The sequence below is a fragment of the Acanthopagrus latus genome, chromosome 7, assembly GCF_904848185.1.
Source record: "Acanthopagrus latus isolate v.2019 chromosome 7, fAcaLat1.1, whole genome shotgun sequence".
Classification (NCBI taxonomy): domain Eukaryota; kingdom Metazoa; phylum Chordata; class Actinopteri; order Spariformes; family Sparidae; genus Acanthopagrus; species Acanthopagrus latus.
The window spans coordinates 13,918,461-13,933,075 of NC_051045.1; the positions used below are offsets into that span (position 1 = coordinate 13,918,461).

At 42.7% G+C, this 14,615-nt stretch overlaps 1 protein-coding gene across 1 annotated transcript; it reads right to left on the minus strand.

Moving 5' to 3' along the window:
• Nucleotides 1-129: 129 nt before the first annotated feature.
• On the minus strand, nt 130-11,598 carry si:ch211-117c9.2 (solute carrier family 26 member 6). The gene is made up of 19 exons (XM_037103636.1): nt 11,208-11,598; nt 10,152-10,291; nt 9,242-9,352; nt 8,964-9,130; nt 8,681-8,845; nt 7,741-7,893; nt 7,515-7,597; nt 7,192-7,339; nt 5,111-5,224; nt 4,914-4,991; nt 4,688-4,783; nt 4,477-4,583; nt 4,306-4,375; nt 3,205-3,297; nt 2,964-3,074; nt 2,540-2,863; nt 2,337-2,391; nt 1,989-2,119; nt 130-1,887 (listed from the first exon to the last, which is right to left on the minus strand). Exons 1-19 carry the CDS (start codon nt 11,351-11,353, stop codon nt 1,861-1,863), a joined length of 2,319 nt encoding a protein of 772 aa, XP_036959531.1. The 5' UTR covers nt 11,354-11,598; the 3' UTR covers nt 130-1,860.
• Nucleotides 11,599-14,615: the final 3,017 nt, after the last annotated feature.

The following is a 14,615-nucleotide window of genomic DNA, read 5'->3' on the forward strand; positions in this document are numbered from 1 at the left end:
AAAGAGAAGGAGACAATCTTTAGACTGAATTGTGCAAGGAGCAGGAGACTGGGTGGTGGGGAGGGGAAAGAGACTTGATGCCATGTCAGGAAAGAAGCAATAAACGACAAAATAACGATGGACGCAACGTGTTTTTATGGCTCTTTATTCACATGGTCTCAATCATACTTTATCAATAAAACATACAAGGGAAACTTATCAGGAAGAACTTCAGGATCACAGTCCAAAGAATACTGGAGTACGCTGTTTAAGACAGAAAGCCCTACTCTTACAGCTCCATGTGAAGCGGGTTAAACTCCTTTGTTCATAAAATAGATATGTACAGAAAGTATTGTGGTTAAATCACATCAGAATATGCTTCACCTTTACATTTGTATAAAAAAAGATAAACTCAGCAGGTAGTCAAACAGTTGACAGACAACTGGAGGTGTAATCAGTCAGGTTGGCAGGGAGTGATAAGCAATAGCAAGGAAGTGTGTGTGTTCCGTAATTTACAACACCTGACAGTGTTTACTTTGGAGTGGTTATTCCAAGGAACCATTCATTTCTTCAGGGAAGTTATTTTCCCAGTTTATGTAACTGCAAACTTAAATGGACCTTTTAAAGGAGACATATCACGCTCATTTTCAGGTTCATAATTTTATTTTGGATTACTACTAGAATAGATTTATATGTCTTAGTGCTTAAAAAACACATCTGATTTCTCATCATGTCCAGTGCTGCAGCACTGTATTCCCCATCTGCCTGAAATGCTCTGTTTTAGCTCCTGTCTCTTTAAGGTCACCCCCGGTGATGCGGTGGGTGCTACGGTCGGTTAAACAGTCAAGCTCTGCTATATACACAAACATGTATATGAAACACTGGAGGAAAGAAAATAAATGAAAAAGCAGAATAAGTCTCCTTTAAAAAAATAACATTGTTATGACTGGGAGCAAATGTCTGAATTAGCTGTCTAAATCAATTCAATACAACTGAAACATATATAAGCACACAACAGTACAGTGTTTAGCTTCCAACAGTTGATATCAGATGATAACATGACACTGGATCCCAAAAATAGAAGGGAGCTCAACATGTCAGAGGACTAAGACTTGTGAATACTGACTACAAACACACCCACGACATGTTTAAGCGCTGCTGCTCTTTTCAACGTAACACCTATTACACCATATTTGCAATTCAGCTGAGGCTACTCAGCTTTAGGCATTTTGGACCAAATGAGCAGTAATGTAAGGACTGAGCATCCCTCCCAGAGGGAAACATATTTACATTTTATTGATTTATTGCGTAAGAAATTTCCTTTTTTTAAAGGAACAGGAAGTCCAGCTGCATCGGGTCATGACATTGAAGGACAAACGTGTGCACACACACCGAGACCCACCTTTTCATTGCAGCACCTCTCTCATGAGTTTCCCCTTATAGTCAACCTTTCACTCACTCTCTACTCTCTCACACAGGCTATAAATACAGACTCCTATTAGTCCAGTGTTACATTCTCCTACTCAACCCCCGCCCCTCCTCTGTCTCGCACGCAACCACACACACACACACACACACACACACACACACACACACACACACACACACACACACACACACCACAGAGGGAGAGAGCTGCAGTGACGTATTGCTGGCTATCTCATTAGACGATATCATAAAAAGGCTGTTGCCACAGCAACGGCTCCCTGTGTTTCCATGGCGACCAGCCGCCATGTCAAGGTGGTGCATTCTCCCCCACTGAAGGGGGAGGAGACCAATGACGACCAATGGTGTGCAGCTGAACAGCCAGCCGCCTGAGAATAGGAGAAGGAGGAGGAGGAGGAGGAGGAGGAAGATGTCGAACAGTCTGACCCCTGCTGGTTACATCTGAGTGGTGCAGGACAAATCCTGAAAGAAATGGAGGGCAGGAGCATTTTCACAATATATGACAGCAATAAGTGATAAGTGAAGCTCAGAAGTGTAGCTGTTATTCATAGTGATGAACTCACGAGCACAAAGTCGCCACGGCCCACTTTGTGGAGAATATGCAGCACTGCATCATGGACAGTGACAAACAGTCTGCTCTTTGGGATGGACTCTGAAAAGAAACCTGCGGTCTCCAGCTGCTCCACGACGCAGGCTAATAGTTGACCACACAGAAAAGCATGACAATGAGACAGAGAGCATCAAGAGATTATAAAAATAAATATTTATGCTTGATGAATGTGCCCGACAGGGAACAATGTGGCGCCACTTAGGCTGAGACCTTGAAGCATTCATTATCTCAAGCTCCAGTTCCTTGAGTCTGCATTAAGGACATTAACTTCGTCTCTATTTTGTCTGGTCTCCCTGCTCACCTTGGCAGCCTGCTAGATAGACGTCCAACTCAATCTCTCCAAAGTCCCTGAATATCTGGGAGAGAGGACGGATAAGATTTGGGTTTGTTTTGGTCTTTTAAAAATGGAGATGAGCGTGCCCTCTCCTGTCTCTTATTTACTCTTTCAACACTGATGATTAAATGAATGTCAACACACAACCACAGATCCTACCACGCACATACGTTTTTCATGGTCTTCACGGCGACTGTGTCCACAAAGCTGGTTGTGGAAATGTCCAAGATGATGCTGTGGGTGGCCTTGTCCTCATCACCACTGTGTGATGCCTGGGTGTTGATGTGGCCCCCTGTATCTGAATCGGAGTCTGACATGGTCGCGTCATGTTGGTATGCCAAGTTTACTCGGCCATTTTTAGGAGTTTCTGTCAGGCTTAAGTCCACGCCATTCCCCTGACTCTGTCTCTTCTGTCCTGGAGAGACCCTCCTCTCTTTCATCTCTGACTCCTGCAAAGAGGATGTGCCACTGGACAAGTGGCTGATCGCTTTGTTCTGCCAGAAAGTGGAAAAAGCAGAAATTATCATTGCAAATCAGATATTGTGTAACTTGAGGCGTCTCTCATTTCTAAATGTATTATTCAGGACATCGTACTTGTTTTTTTGCCTCCTTTTTAGCTTTCTTTTTCTCCTTCTCTTGTGTACGCTTCAGCTTCGCTTCTCGTTTCTTCTTCTGCGTCAGCAGCTTTCCGATTTCGATTCCGCTCTGCACAGAAAGACGAGCATCAACGTGAGAGCGAGAGAGGGGAAAGCAAGAGATAATGAAAGCAATTAAGGGTGATGTAGACAGTGGACAGGGGATTACGTCTTGTAATTGCACACACACACACACACACCTTCTCTTGCAGGGCCTCCAAGTACATCTCAGCATTCGTGTAGTAGATTGTCGTAGATGAACGGAAGATTTTGATTCCTGGAATCTCTTTGGCCTGCGGGGACACATCATGAAGCGGAAGTTTAGAAACTCACACCCTGTTGTGCTCCCTCAGGTATTGTTTGACTAAATGGGGCTTTTCTACCACTAATGACTGAAGGTTGAATGCACTCTATCCACAGAGTGTTCCTTTAAAGGGTCAGATCACACATTTCCAATGAAATAAAGCATATTTTCATTGTATCAGGTAATGCAGATGCAATTTTTCTGGACCTGAATGACTTGATATTAAAATGACAATTAAAGGGACAATTCGCCCCCCAATATGAGGATGTCTACCCTCTCCCAAACCACACCATATCACAGCGCAGACGGAAGCATGCACGTACTCATGGGCGAAAGGCTTGTGTTCATGATGACTCTTATAAATGAGTGGAGGGGAGAATAAGGAGTCATTCAAGGCATTTCCATGAGCAAACAGGAGGAATGTGCACCGCTGCACCTTCTGTACAGAGGGAGGAGAAAAAGAAATAGAAGAGGAGAGAAGAGGAGATGTGATATGGTTGTTGTGAGTGGAAGTGAACCCAAACGGAAGGGGCCCGCTTTCTCTCGCTGTTTCATGCAATAGCATCCTCAAACTCCCAACAAGTCATGTGAAGTCGATCCTGTGTAGCTTGAAGCGTCTGCATCATGTTTGCATACGCGTAATTGCTTGGACCACGTTTCTACAGCAATTGCTAGCAGCACTGTGATCAACATGCTGACGCAGGCAGGTGCAGTGGGTAGCCTGCCTTTTAGCATTTGCAGGTAAAGTGGATGAATATGTCATAAATTTTGCAGGTATTTAAAATCCAAAGTTTCAAAAAAACTCAGTGGGTTTTAATCCTTCGTGAATCATTAATATCTGCACTGGATTTCAGTCTGGACCAACGTGCTGGATTGTCTGACTGACTGGCATTGTCATTCCTAGAGGCAGCATGCCCGAACATTTATTTCTACAGAACAAACATCGAGATAACGACCGTTCACTGAGCAAACGCGATGTACCACGAATAACTCTTACCTCCTTGTAGGTGTCTGTGTCCAGATACAGGTCAGTGCCCGACACGTGGCCCAAGATAGAGTAGCGGGGTCTGAAAGGTATCAGATGTCATTATTGCAGAAATAATAGCCCTCCAGCTCTGTAAAAATCATATAAAAATCTCCCTCTGTGAGCGAGTGGTTGTGTAGTTACAGCTGTGTTCTGAAGATGACGGTGAGAATGGAGAAGACGATGGAGACGGCCAGGCCCAGGTCCAGGTTGAGCAGGATGGTGCTTGCGAATGTTACCAGCCACACCAGCTGGAGGGGAGCGTGGACAGTCAAAGTCAGCGGGTTCAAAGAGCCCAGAGGTTCACACAGTATTTAACTGGGCAGAGCGACTCTTAAAGAGGATTTAGTCATACCAGATCAACCTTGTTGGTCTTCCACAGCGCGGGCACGTCCATGAACTGCTTGAACATCCCTTTCAAATTCACAAACACTATGGTGGATAAGACAGCCTGGAGAACACACACACACACACACACACAGATGTATTTCACATATATCTGCAGCCCTAATGGTTATTCAGTACGCTGCCAAGAGAGACAGTGATCACTAGAAAAAGATCGACTGGAGGGAAAGTGTTACCTTGGGAAGATCTTCAAAGAGGGAACCTATTTTTAAGATTGTGATCAGCACGATGACAGATGAAATCACTCCTGCGACCTGACAGCACACACACACACACACAATTGAACAATAGGCCTAAATGGACTCAGGCTGAACATAATAATTAGATGTAATCAGTGGTATTTGTGCTGTTTGTGCACACATGTCGTGTTTACTTGTGTCTTGCCCCCGGTGCTTTCCTGTACGAGGCTGCGGGATAACGAGGAAGTCACAGAGTAGCACTGGAAGAAGCCGCCGACAGTGTTGCTGAGACCCAAAGCAACCAGCTCCTGCAAAAAAGAGAAATGTTGAGCAAGACATTAAGACATTTAGGCTTAGAAACCAATTATCTTTTATTTAATGCTTTCTATATCTTAAACCTGTGTAAATCTGGAGTTTGTAACCTTCAAGTCATACATAACATAACATAGTGTGCTGTTCATGAACTTTATGGCCACGGCAACGCATTGCTGCCACACTGAGAGCAGTGCCAGGCACATTTAAGTCACACTTGATTGCATAAAGCTAGTTGGACATTAATGATTTAGCAGGCCAGCTCTTAGAGGCTGTGAGTGCTTCCCAGCCTGTCTCCCTCCACAGCAGAATGATCCCAGTCACATGCCTCTGCAAGTGTGTGTACATGTGTGAATAAGTCTGTGTGCAATAGATGAGAATACCACCCCCCTTCTGTATTTCTACACATGCACATGTAAAACAAAACATTTTAGACATGAGTAATATGGAGGATGATCATTTGAGTGTGTATATCTACAAGGAAACAATCATTTTTCTGATAAAATGGTGATGTAACCTGTTGTACAAGCAAAGGGGGAGACAGGGTAGTTCATGCCACATGTGTCTGCACTTTATTTTTTACAACCTCGTCAACCTCGCTAACATTTGCCACATGCAGAACATCTGGAGTCCAAAGCAGACACTTGCAACCGTGCTTCTGTGAGGTGAATCCTGGACGGCTTTGAAACACGGCGTCGTGGGCTGGGAGCGGCTTTATAACATTTGTAAATGGACTTGAATAATTACTGGCTTAAATGCATCTTTGGCAAACTCCTTAAGAGGTTAGAGGGATCCAATTTCAGTCTGTCATTACTCCACGGATGCAAAGTCAGACACTAATGTGGCATAAAATGATTTGTGAATGGGGGGGGGGCTAGAAAGGAACAAGAGGAAGTTCTTGTTGTGAAATATGGAAAATATATTCTGTGTGGCTTTAGAGGCGACAGACACAACAACAACAAAAAAGGGTTGCGTCAGGGATTAGAATGCAATGAAACCATGGAGACACTTTTTAATAACCATCAATAATAACTGGTAAGTTGGTCGTAAATGCAGTTTATTGTCATGGTTCTGGGGTTTTTGGTTTGTTGATGTGCTTTTTTTTTTTTTTTTTTTTTGTAATTGTATCCCATGTCTTGTTGTGTCACTCTCTACTTCCTTCTCACAGTGTTCTGTTTCCCTCTTGTGTTCCTGTGCAACCCGTCTCACATCAGCCCCATTAGCACTGCCCTGTTCCCGGAGTCTCTCCACCTGCACCTCACCCCCTCCTTCGCTCAGTTTGTATTTGAGCCTGTGTTGCTCCCTCACCCTTTGTTGGTTTGTCTGTCCTCGACCTTCGATTTGTTCCCTGTGGTTTCTCTATATTGTCCTCAGTTTTTGTATTACTTCTGTATTTTGTTTTTCCTGCTCTTTGTTTTTATGTGTGTGAGTGTTTAGCAATTGCTATTGTATCAATATCAAATTATCAATACTTTGTAAATGGTTTGCAAACACTGTGTAGTTCATCTATGACTTGTATGGCCTTTATAAAGTTGCAGCTGATGTTCACAGACATTCACAATTGCTTATATAGGGTTTATAAAGCATTTCATGTTCGTTAACAATAAAATAACTATGATTAACTATAAATTTACCAATGATGGTTATCCTAGTGTTACCGAAACCATTGTTGCTTCCGTAACGCATCAAAGATTGCTTTTATCATTCACGTCATTAAAAAACAAAATTAGGGCTCTCTGAAATGAACTGAACACCTGGAATAAATATTTAAAGAGAAAAACGTCACAACCACAACCTAAATACTTTTTCCACTGATGTGACAGTCATGCCCAAGTTTGACTTTTTACCCTCTGAGTCAGACATGAACCAAGATTCCAAGTCTGAGTCTCACAGCTGTTTGTGAGTGTCCCCTTTGAATATTCTAAGGTGTGTGTGTGTCTGTGTCCGTGTGTGTATTCCTCACCTGGTTGCTATCCACCTTGTAGCCATACTTGAGGCCAAACGTTTTGCCCAGGGAAATATTGATGGCGTAGCCCACGATGGCCACTGCGAAGGCGTCGCCTATCACGTCTGAGAACAATGTGACATCTGGAGCTTGAGGGGCTTTAAGCCTGGGCAGGTGGAGAAGATAAATGGTTTGGGATTTGTACAACTATAACTCTACAGAGCACACACATACACACACACACACACACACACACACACACACACACACACACACACACACACACACACACACACACACACACATATTCAAATCCTGCAGTGACACAGGGATAAACATACCCACTGGGAATCTCTCCAACCACATCGATACTGTATTTGCTTGTCAGTCCACAGAAGTGAGTGATGATTGTTGCAGCTATGACCTGTTGAAAAAGGGCACAAGGAGCACTGGTTTAATGTGTGGGGTCAGACCTTCAGTACATACAGCGCCTCTCACTGTCAGGAGGGCAGAAAGATCACTGTGGTCAAGATGCCCTCTGCTGGACTACTAGATGAAGTGACTTGCCACTATGAGCTCTATCGGGATGGGCAGAGGCAGCTTCTGTCTGTAGCAGTCGTTGACTTCTTTGACCACGATGAGAACTGCGAGCGCCACCAGGCTGACCACCAGCTCTGGCACTTTAGTCTCAGGCAGCAGCCGGCAGATGTCCACCAGCGTCTGTGAGGAGAGGAGTGGAAAAGAGGGAGAAATCATGGATGCTGCCGCCAAGTAGTTTAAACACAACTTACCGATGTTGCTGTTTTCATTCAGGATATTCCCATTGAGGTGCACTGACTTCCACATTCGAGACTACACAGGTTAGCGTCGATCCCCTGAGTGCGACCTAACAGGAAGGAGAGTAATGGTGGACCACTCCTCAAGCCTTCCTGTTGGGTCACACTCGGGGATCGACACTTTTTGTCTGCCATGACGGCGGCGTGCCGAAAATACAGCTGCTAACGTGAGTTGTTCAAAAACCTTTGTTTCAGTCAACTCTGTGTACACAAACAATGTTTTCAATGCTCGTGTTCATGTGTAGAGACCCTGGTGACACTACGAGCAAAGTTTCATGTTGTGTCGAGCCTTCTTAGTGTTTTAAACATAGCGATTTTGATGCTAGCGTAAAGGTGCCCCATGCACTCCCATTGAAAATGGGCTCGCCCAAAAATGAAACTACAGTAAATCTTAAAAGTGCCTCTTTCGTTGTAATTCTGTTTTTACACGAAGGTTTGACTCGGGTACTGTCACAAATACGTTGCTTTATGGCGAGAGATTCACTTTAAATACAATTTCTGTAGCTAGTGGTGAGCTATCAGTCTGAAATCAGTCAGAGACCTTGGATTTTAAGAAACTGGGATGGACATTCTTCACCGTTTTGTAGACTAAACGATCGCTCTGTTGTGAAGTACTTGGCAGATGAATTGATAATGAACGTGGTCCTCAGTTGTAGCCCTAATGTACTCACATAAATAAGGGAGAGAGGACCTGTGAAGCGCTCTGGCTTCACTCCAAACAGATACTTGAGCTGGGAGATGCACACATGACAGGCTGATCCTGTGGTGTAGCCACGGACCAGCGGCTCTGACAGGTAGGTGACCACGAAACCAAACCTCACCACACCCAGCAGGATCTTAGAATGGAGAACGACAGAGCAACTTAGTTAAAATGAGTGAAATATGTCTTGAAGTTGTTGTAAAGTAAAGTCACTAAACTCTTTTATTTTGGTCAGGATGGGCACGCAAACACACCTGAAAGATTCCAGTCAGGACTGTCAGGGAACACGCGACCTGCACTCTGAATGCATCCCGTTTATCGTAGTCCACTGTCCCATTAGTGCCGTTGCCCATGAAGTTGCTGTCTGGGCCCAGCCTCTCCGTCACACTCCCAATCATGATGCTGATCACAGCGAACGTACCTGAGTATAAAAAAACAAGAGCATGTAGACACACACATAGCAGCGAGGACGGATTTAGTCACAACCTTTCAGTCATTTACATTTTAAAATCACGCACACTCCGTCACTCACCTATGGAGATGTGTCTGGAAGTACCAAAGATGAAGTAGACCAACACTGGGAAGAGGGAAGTGTAAAGGCCATACACTGGGCGCAAGGAAGCCAGAAGAGCATATGCCATGCCTGAATTAGAAATACAAAGTAAATGAATAAATAAAAACAGAAAATCAACACCAATAGTTAGGCTGGACACATTTTGGCTGATTCACTTTCTTTTAGAGTTGACTTGAGTTGGATGAAAAGTATGATACCAATCTCAAGCACACAGTATGTCATTTCTGTCACTAGGGGTCTCTCAATCAAAACAAAGCAAAAGACATTTGCTGAGTGCTGCATGGGGGGTCAGGTGGGGCAGGTAGGCTGATCAGCCGACCGGAGCCAGCCAGCTCTGGATGAGAGAGCCGAGCGTGCAGCGATAGATTCTGGAGGAATAAACACACCCTGTGTCAGGATTGTGCTCTGATTTGGAGCCAGACGTAACACTACAGAGAGTAGAGGTGAAAATGAGGAGACAGAACCGCACTGCTGAGCCTCCTTATTTGGTTTAAACCCTCTGTGTGTCATTGCTTAAAGTAATAAAATTATCTGATTGTTTGGGGTGAATAAACACTCCTGGAATTACCAAATGAATAAATGCAATAGTACAATCCACTTTGCCGGTGGTAATAACTTGTAATTCACAGTAAGTTTAGTTGCATTCATGGACTTTGCGGAAGACCTTTAAAACATCATCAGACATTTGGGGAAAGTCGCTTGCGTTTGTTTGCATCCTTTCTCTAAACCCTATCATCTCTCTCTCTGGAAAACAGAAACAGAATAAGTGCATTCGTCTAATGGCAGAACTATTCCTTTAAAATGACAAGTTTGCTAAGTTTGTGAAGTGTGATGTTCCCCCACTGCACACACAGTCATACACACAAACCCTGTGGCAGATGCATGATGCCCACACTGCAGCCAGAGATCAGGTCCCCGATGGCGTTTTCTCTGAAGGAGTAGTGAGGCAGCCAGCTGAGAACGGGAACCCAGCTCAGCACCGCATGCTTCAGCCTCGGCACTGAACACCTGCAACCACCACAGAAATGCATAGGGAGCACATGATATCATTTTGCTATTTTTTTCAGTAAATGTTTGTATAGGTTTTATATTTAGTTATTTCGTTTAAAAAATGAAAGGAACGGTTGTAAAAACAAATCAAAATATCCTAAACCAGACTTGTGAATTGTAACACCTGCGAACATTTTTATCAGCTGGCCTAGTAAAACAGTGACGCACGAGACGAGCACGAGCCTGTCAATGTGCTGCAGTTCATTTCTGTTGACACATGAGGTGGAGTAGTGAACATTATTCAAATGTGAGACTGCCTGCAGTCACAAATAGGAGTTATTTTATTAAACGAATAATCGGTTTAGCGACTTGGCACGTTGAGAACACTTTGATAAGTCCTGTGTTAATTTTATTGCCTAATATTAGAGTTTTGGATTCTGCGTCAGAGGTAATAATGAAATCTTCATAAAATGTTGAACTTTGCTCAGCCATCAGCATTAAACCTCTCAGTCTAACACTATACTCCAACACCAGTTAGACTCATTATGGACACTTCGAAACAAATGATCACAATCACCTTTTTTAATTCCGCGCATTCTTCCTCCTTTTAAAACTTGGCACCTACATTACCCACAATGTAAATTAGCCACAGTTAATGCAGCTTCTTCTGGTGCCACAAAATGCTTTATACTACTTTGTCACATATATGGCATGACTCTCCAAGACCTGTGAACACACCTCACTGTGCAAAATTGGTGGAGTTACCCTTTAACCAATTACACATCCACACACGCACACACACGAGTAACATAACAGGTTGACAGTAAGACAGAAAAACTACATTCACATTCAAACTCAATGGTCTGTCTGTGAGTTTGTGTCTTTTTTTTTTGTCCTGACGTCCTCGGCAGTGTCCTCTCCTCTGTATTTTTACCTCAGGGACTCCTTCATCTGTTCACCCAGGGTGGGTTTAGTGGACCACGTCCCTTTCTGGGCCACTTCATCCAGGTGTAACTCATCCAGGACTTTCCTCTGCACAAAAAACTCCTCAGCTGAACAGTCCCGCTTCTCCATGTTCATGTGTTTTTACACCAGATTCAGCAAAACTCAGTGAAGCCAGAGTCTCCTAGAGCTCCTCCTGGTCTGGCTGAGGGGTCTTCTTTACAGTTGCAGATGTACAAACAGCAAGTAGTGAGAGTGAAGCGTGCTCACATTCAATACTGAAAGACAATGCTCGTGTATCGACTGTGGGAGTGACTGCTCCTCTCCTGTCCTTATAAGAGAACTACCAGCCCCCGACATGTGCTGTTTGCATGTACTCACACCTGAGGTCTTGTGAGTGTGTGTGTGTGTGTGTGTGTGTGTGTGTGTGTGGCCAATAACTTAGTGAAAACTGCAGCAGGGAAGCTGAACTTTGATAAATGAACCTGAACTACAAACTGTCAAAACTAGTTAAACGTGACACTGAAACAACGCCAATGCTACTGTTTAATGCAAAAATATATACCCTGGGGATAATGACTTCTTTCTATGCAGTATTTCTTATATATAGCACGCACCTCACTTGGTTCTAGAACAGACAGCGTGCTGGTTAGGTGTGTTTAAGTGTCAGACTCGAGGAAAACAGCTTATCTTTATGGCTGAGATAGACTACCAGTGTTTTCACCGTCAGCAGGAAAGTCCGGACTCATCGTGCTACCGACATTGCCCAGCATGCTTTGGCAGTCCAAGAATTTCCTTTTTAAAGATGGCTCCTAACATAACTCGGAAAGGAGAATATTTAGCAAAGCATATGTTTGAAATATCCGTGACTACGTTTTTAGTTTAGTTTAATTTAAACCTTCTTAATTTACTCAATCAGCTGCCTCGCTCTCCATTACAGATGTTTCTTTGCTCTTTATTTCACGTCTGTGCTGCCTAAACGTTCTCCTTGATTTCTGTCCATACAAAGACCACTCACCAAGTGCATTACTCTCATACAACAATGAGCCAACACAAGCATTGTGTACACATTTTATATGATCAAAGGACGCTCTTATTCATACACGTTACACATCACATTACAGGTGAAACCTATGTAAATACCCATGGAACAGCTGTACAAATGGTCATGTGAAACCTATGAGACACCACGCGAAACACATCAAAAGTGTGTTCAACCAGGCCTCACTGGGTACCGTGCAAAAACACAAACTTATAACTTCATTCACTGATTCTGTTACCGTGAGACAGCATCACAATCATTTTGGATGCAGACAGTTGTAGTGTTGGTAGTAAATAGAATAAAACAAAGTACACAACCGAATAAATGACACAAAACAGAACAAAGGGAAATGAGCTGATTAACATTTTCCAACCTCAAAAGTTAGACTTTCATTACAATCTATGTCACTCTTCATCTAAAATGGTCAATTCAACCTTATTTATATGGCGCCAAGGCAAGCGTTATCTGAGGACACATTTCAGTTGAAGCAGGGCTAGGCCTTATGATATTACCAACAGAAGGAGGATGAAGAAAAAGCTGCCATGAATTAGCTTAAAAGACAAAGATATATCACTTAATCCTCAAAACATGTTCACTAAAAGCTGATATACATCTTTGAACCAGGTAACCTGGTAATTCATCCTTCACAGCCCTGACTGGGCTCCTTCAAATCACCTATTTGATGGCTTTGTTGAGCTGGTTAACGTTTAACAGGGTCTTAGTCAAAATGACTTTCTTGTTGATTGAGGTTTATCTCGGTGTTCAGTCCGAGCGGAATGAAGGAGAATGCACTCAAATGTGGACAGAGAAAGAGAATGATGGATGTTTGAGACAAGCAGGTTCAACCAGGATAGGGTAAAGCAGAAAAAAGTAAAACATGAGATGAGTGTCAGGGTCCTGCTGAACGCTCCGTGTGTCTCTCCAATGGGAAACTGAGAAATACAATTAGTTAAAGGGTGGTCAGCATAGCCAGTAAACTACATAGGAGACTAAAAAAAAACACCTGAAACCTGAAAAAGACTGAAATGTATTCTCACTTCAGTATTGCAATTAGTGTTTTCCCTGGATATTTGTGATATTTGATGATAATGCTTCACATTTAATCTCTTCAGTGTTTTATGTCTCACTCCAGTTTTTACTGACTGGGAGTGGTTGGAATAAGATGTAGGTGTCAGTAGACAATAAAGCCGTAAAAGTTGAATTTCAGTTTATTTCAGCCTTTGATGAAGAACAGCAGTCAGCGGAATAGGCTGCTCATGTAATTAAATATCTTTGTGTACTGTCACAATAGCCAAGATCAGAAAGTCATGTAACTCCACTCCTAGAGTCACAAACGTAGATTAAATGTATAAAACATGTCCGTGCAGCCTTAAATTCTTAAAATGACCGAGTATGAGAGGACAAGTTGAGGTGATTTTGTAATGATTCGAAACAAATAAACGCATCTGGTCATATAAACTTGATATTCAGTCAGCTGTACTTTAGTTCTTTAGTTAATGTTACTTAATAATTCTTTTGGTCACAGTCTTTCGGTTTCTTTCCACTGGAATTCCTAAGCTGAAAATACTTCATCCACAGTTCGGTCTAAATCAAGTATCTAGTTTGCCTAAGTTTGTTGTATCATCTTATCACTGTAATTAACTGCTATCACCAAGGCATCCAACAGGAGAGGTAGACCAGGTGTGTTGTTCAAGGCTCTCTGAACATTGAAATGACCTGCTAAGTGGGGGTTGTATTCTCGTCCCAGGGCCGAGGAAGATCATCGATTATATTTGAGCTACTTTGCATCAGCTTTGATTCAATACTAATCTTTATCTTGCTAAGTTCTTTTTTTTCATTATTGTAACAGTAACCATGACTTTAGCCTAGTAAAGACGCAGCAATTTTCAATTTCATATTCTTCTTCAGACTGTGAAAGGAGAGTTTGTACTCTTAGCCAGTGCATGCTGGGAAGTGTGCTGGTACGCTGATTATGTTTTTTGTTTATAGAGTGATAGAATTCAATTGAATTGAGTAAATTCATCATTTCAAGTCAAAAGTCTTCATGTTTATAAGTTCTTTGTTAATATATTTAACTATATTTCTGTTTGGACTTGTGTATATTTCGTCATTTACCGAGCCATTTCCTTATTCCCACTAGGAAAAAAAAGCAATCCATGTTAAAGAACAACTAGCTCACTGGCAGCAGAAGATTTCTAATTTTGCGACTGAAATGACTAACAGGAATAGATGAGTGTCAGACGTTACAGGAAGCATCCCTGCACACATTAACCATGGCCACTGTCACATACATTTAAATTAACTGCGAAGACTCAACATAGTCACTCACATGTCAGATCATTTACAGATTATGATTGA

Coding starts and splice junctions, on each gene's coding strand:
- si:ch211-117c9.2 (XM_037103636.1), bottom strand. CDS start 11,353: ATGAACATGGAGAAGCGGGACTGTTCAGCTGAGGAGTTTTTTGTGCAG. Junction 8,846..8,963: donor TCCTGACTGGAATCTTTCAG/GTGTGTTTGCGT, acceptor CTCCATTCTAAG/ATCCTGCTGGGTGTGGTGAG. Junction 4,376..4,476: donor GTCATCTTCAGAACACAGCT/GTAACTACACAA, acceptor GATACCTTTCAG/ACCCCGCTACTCTATCTTGG.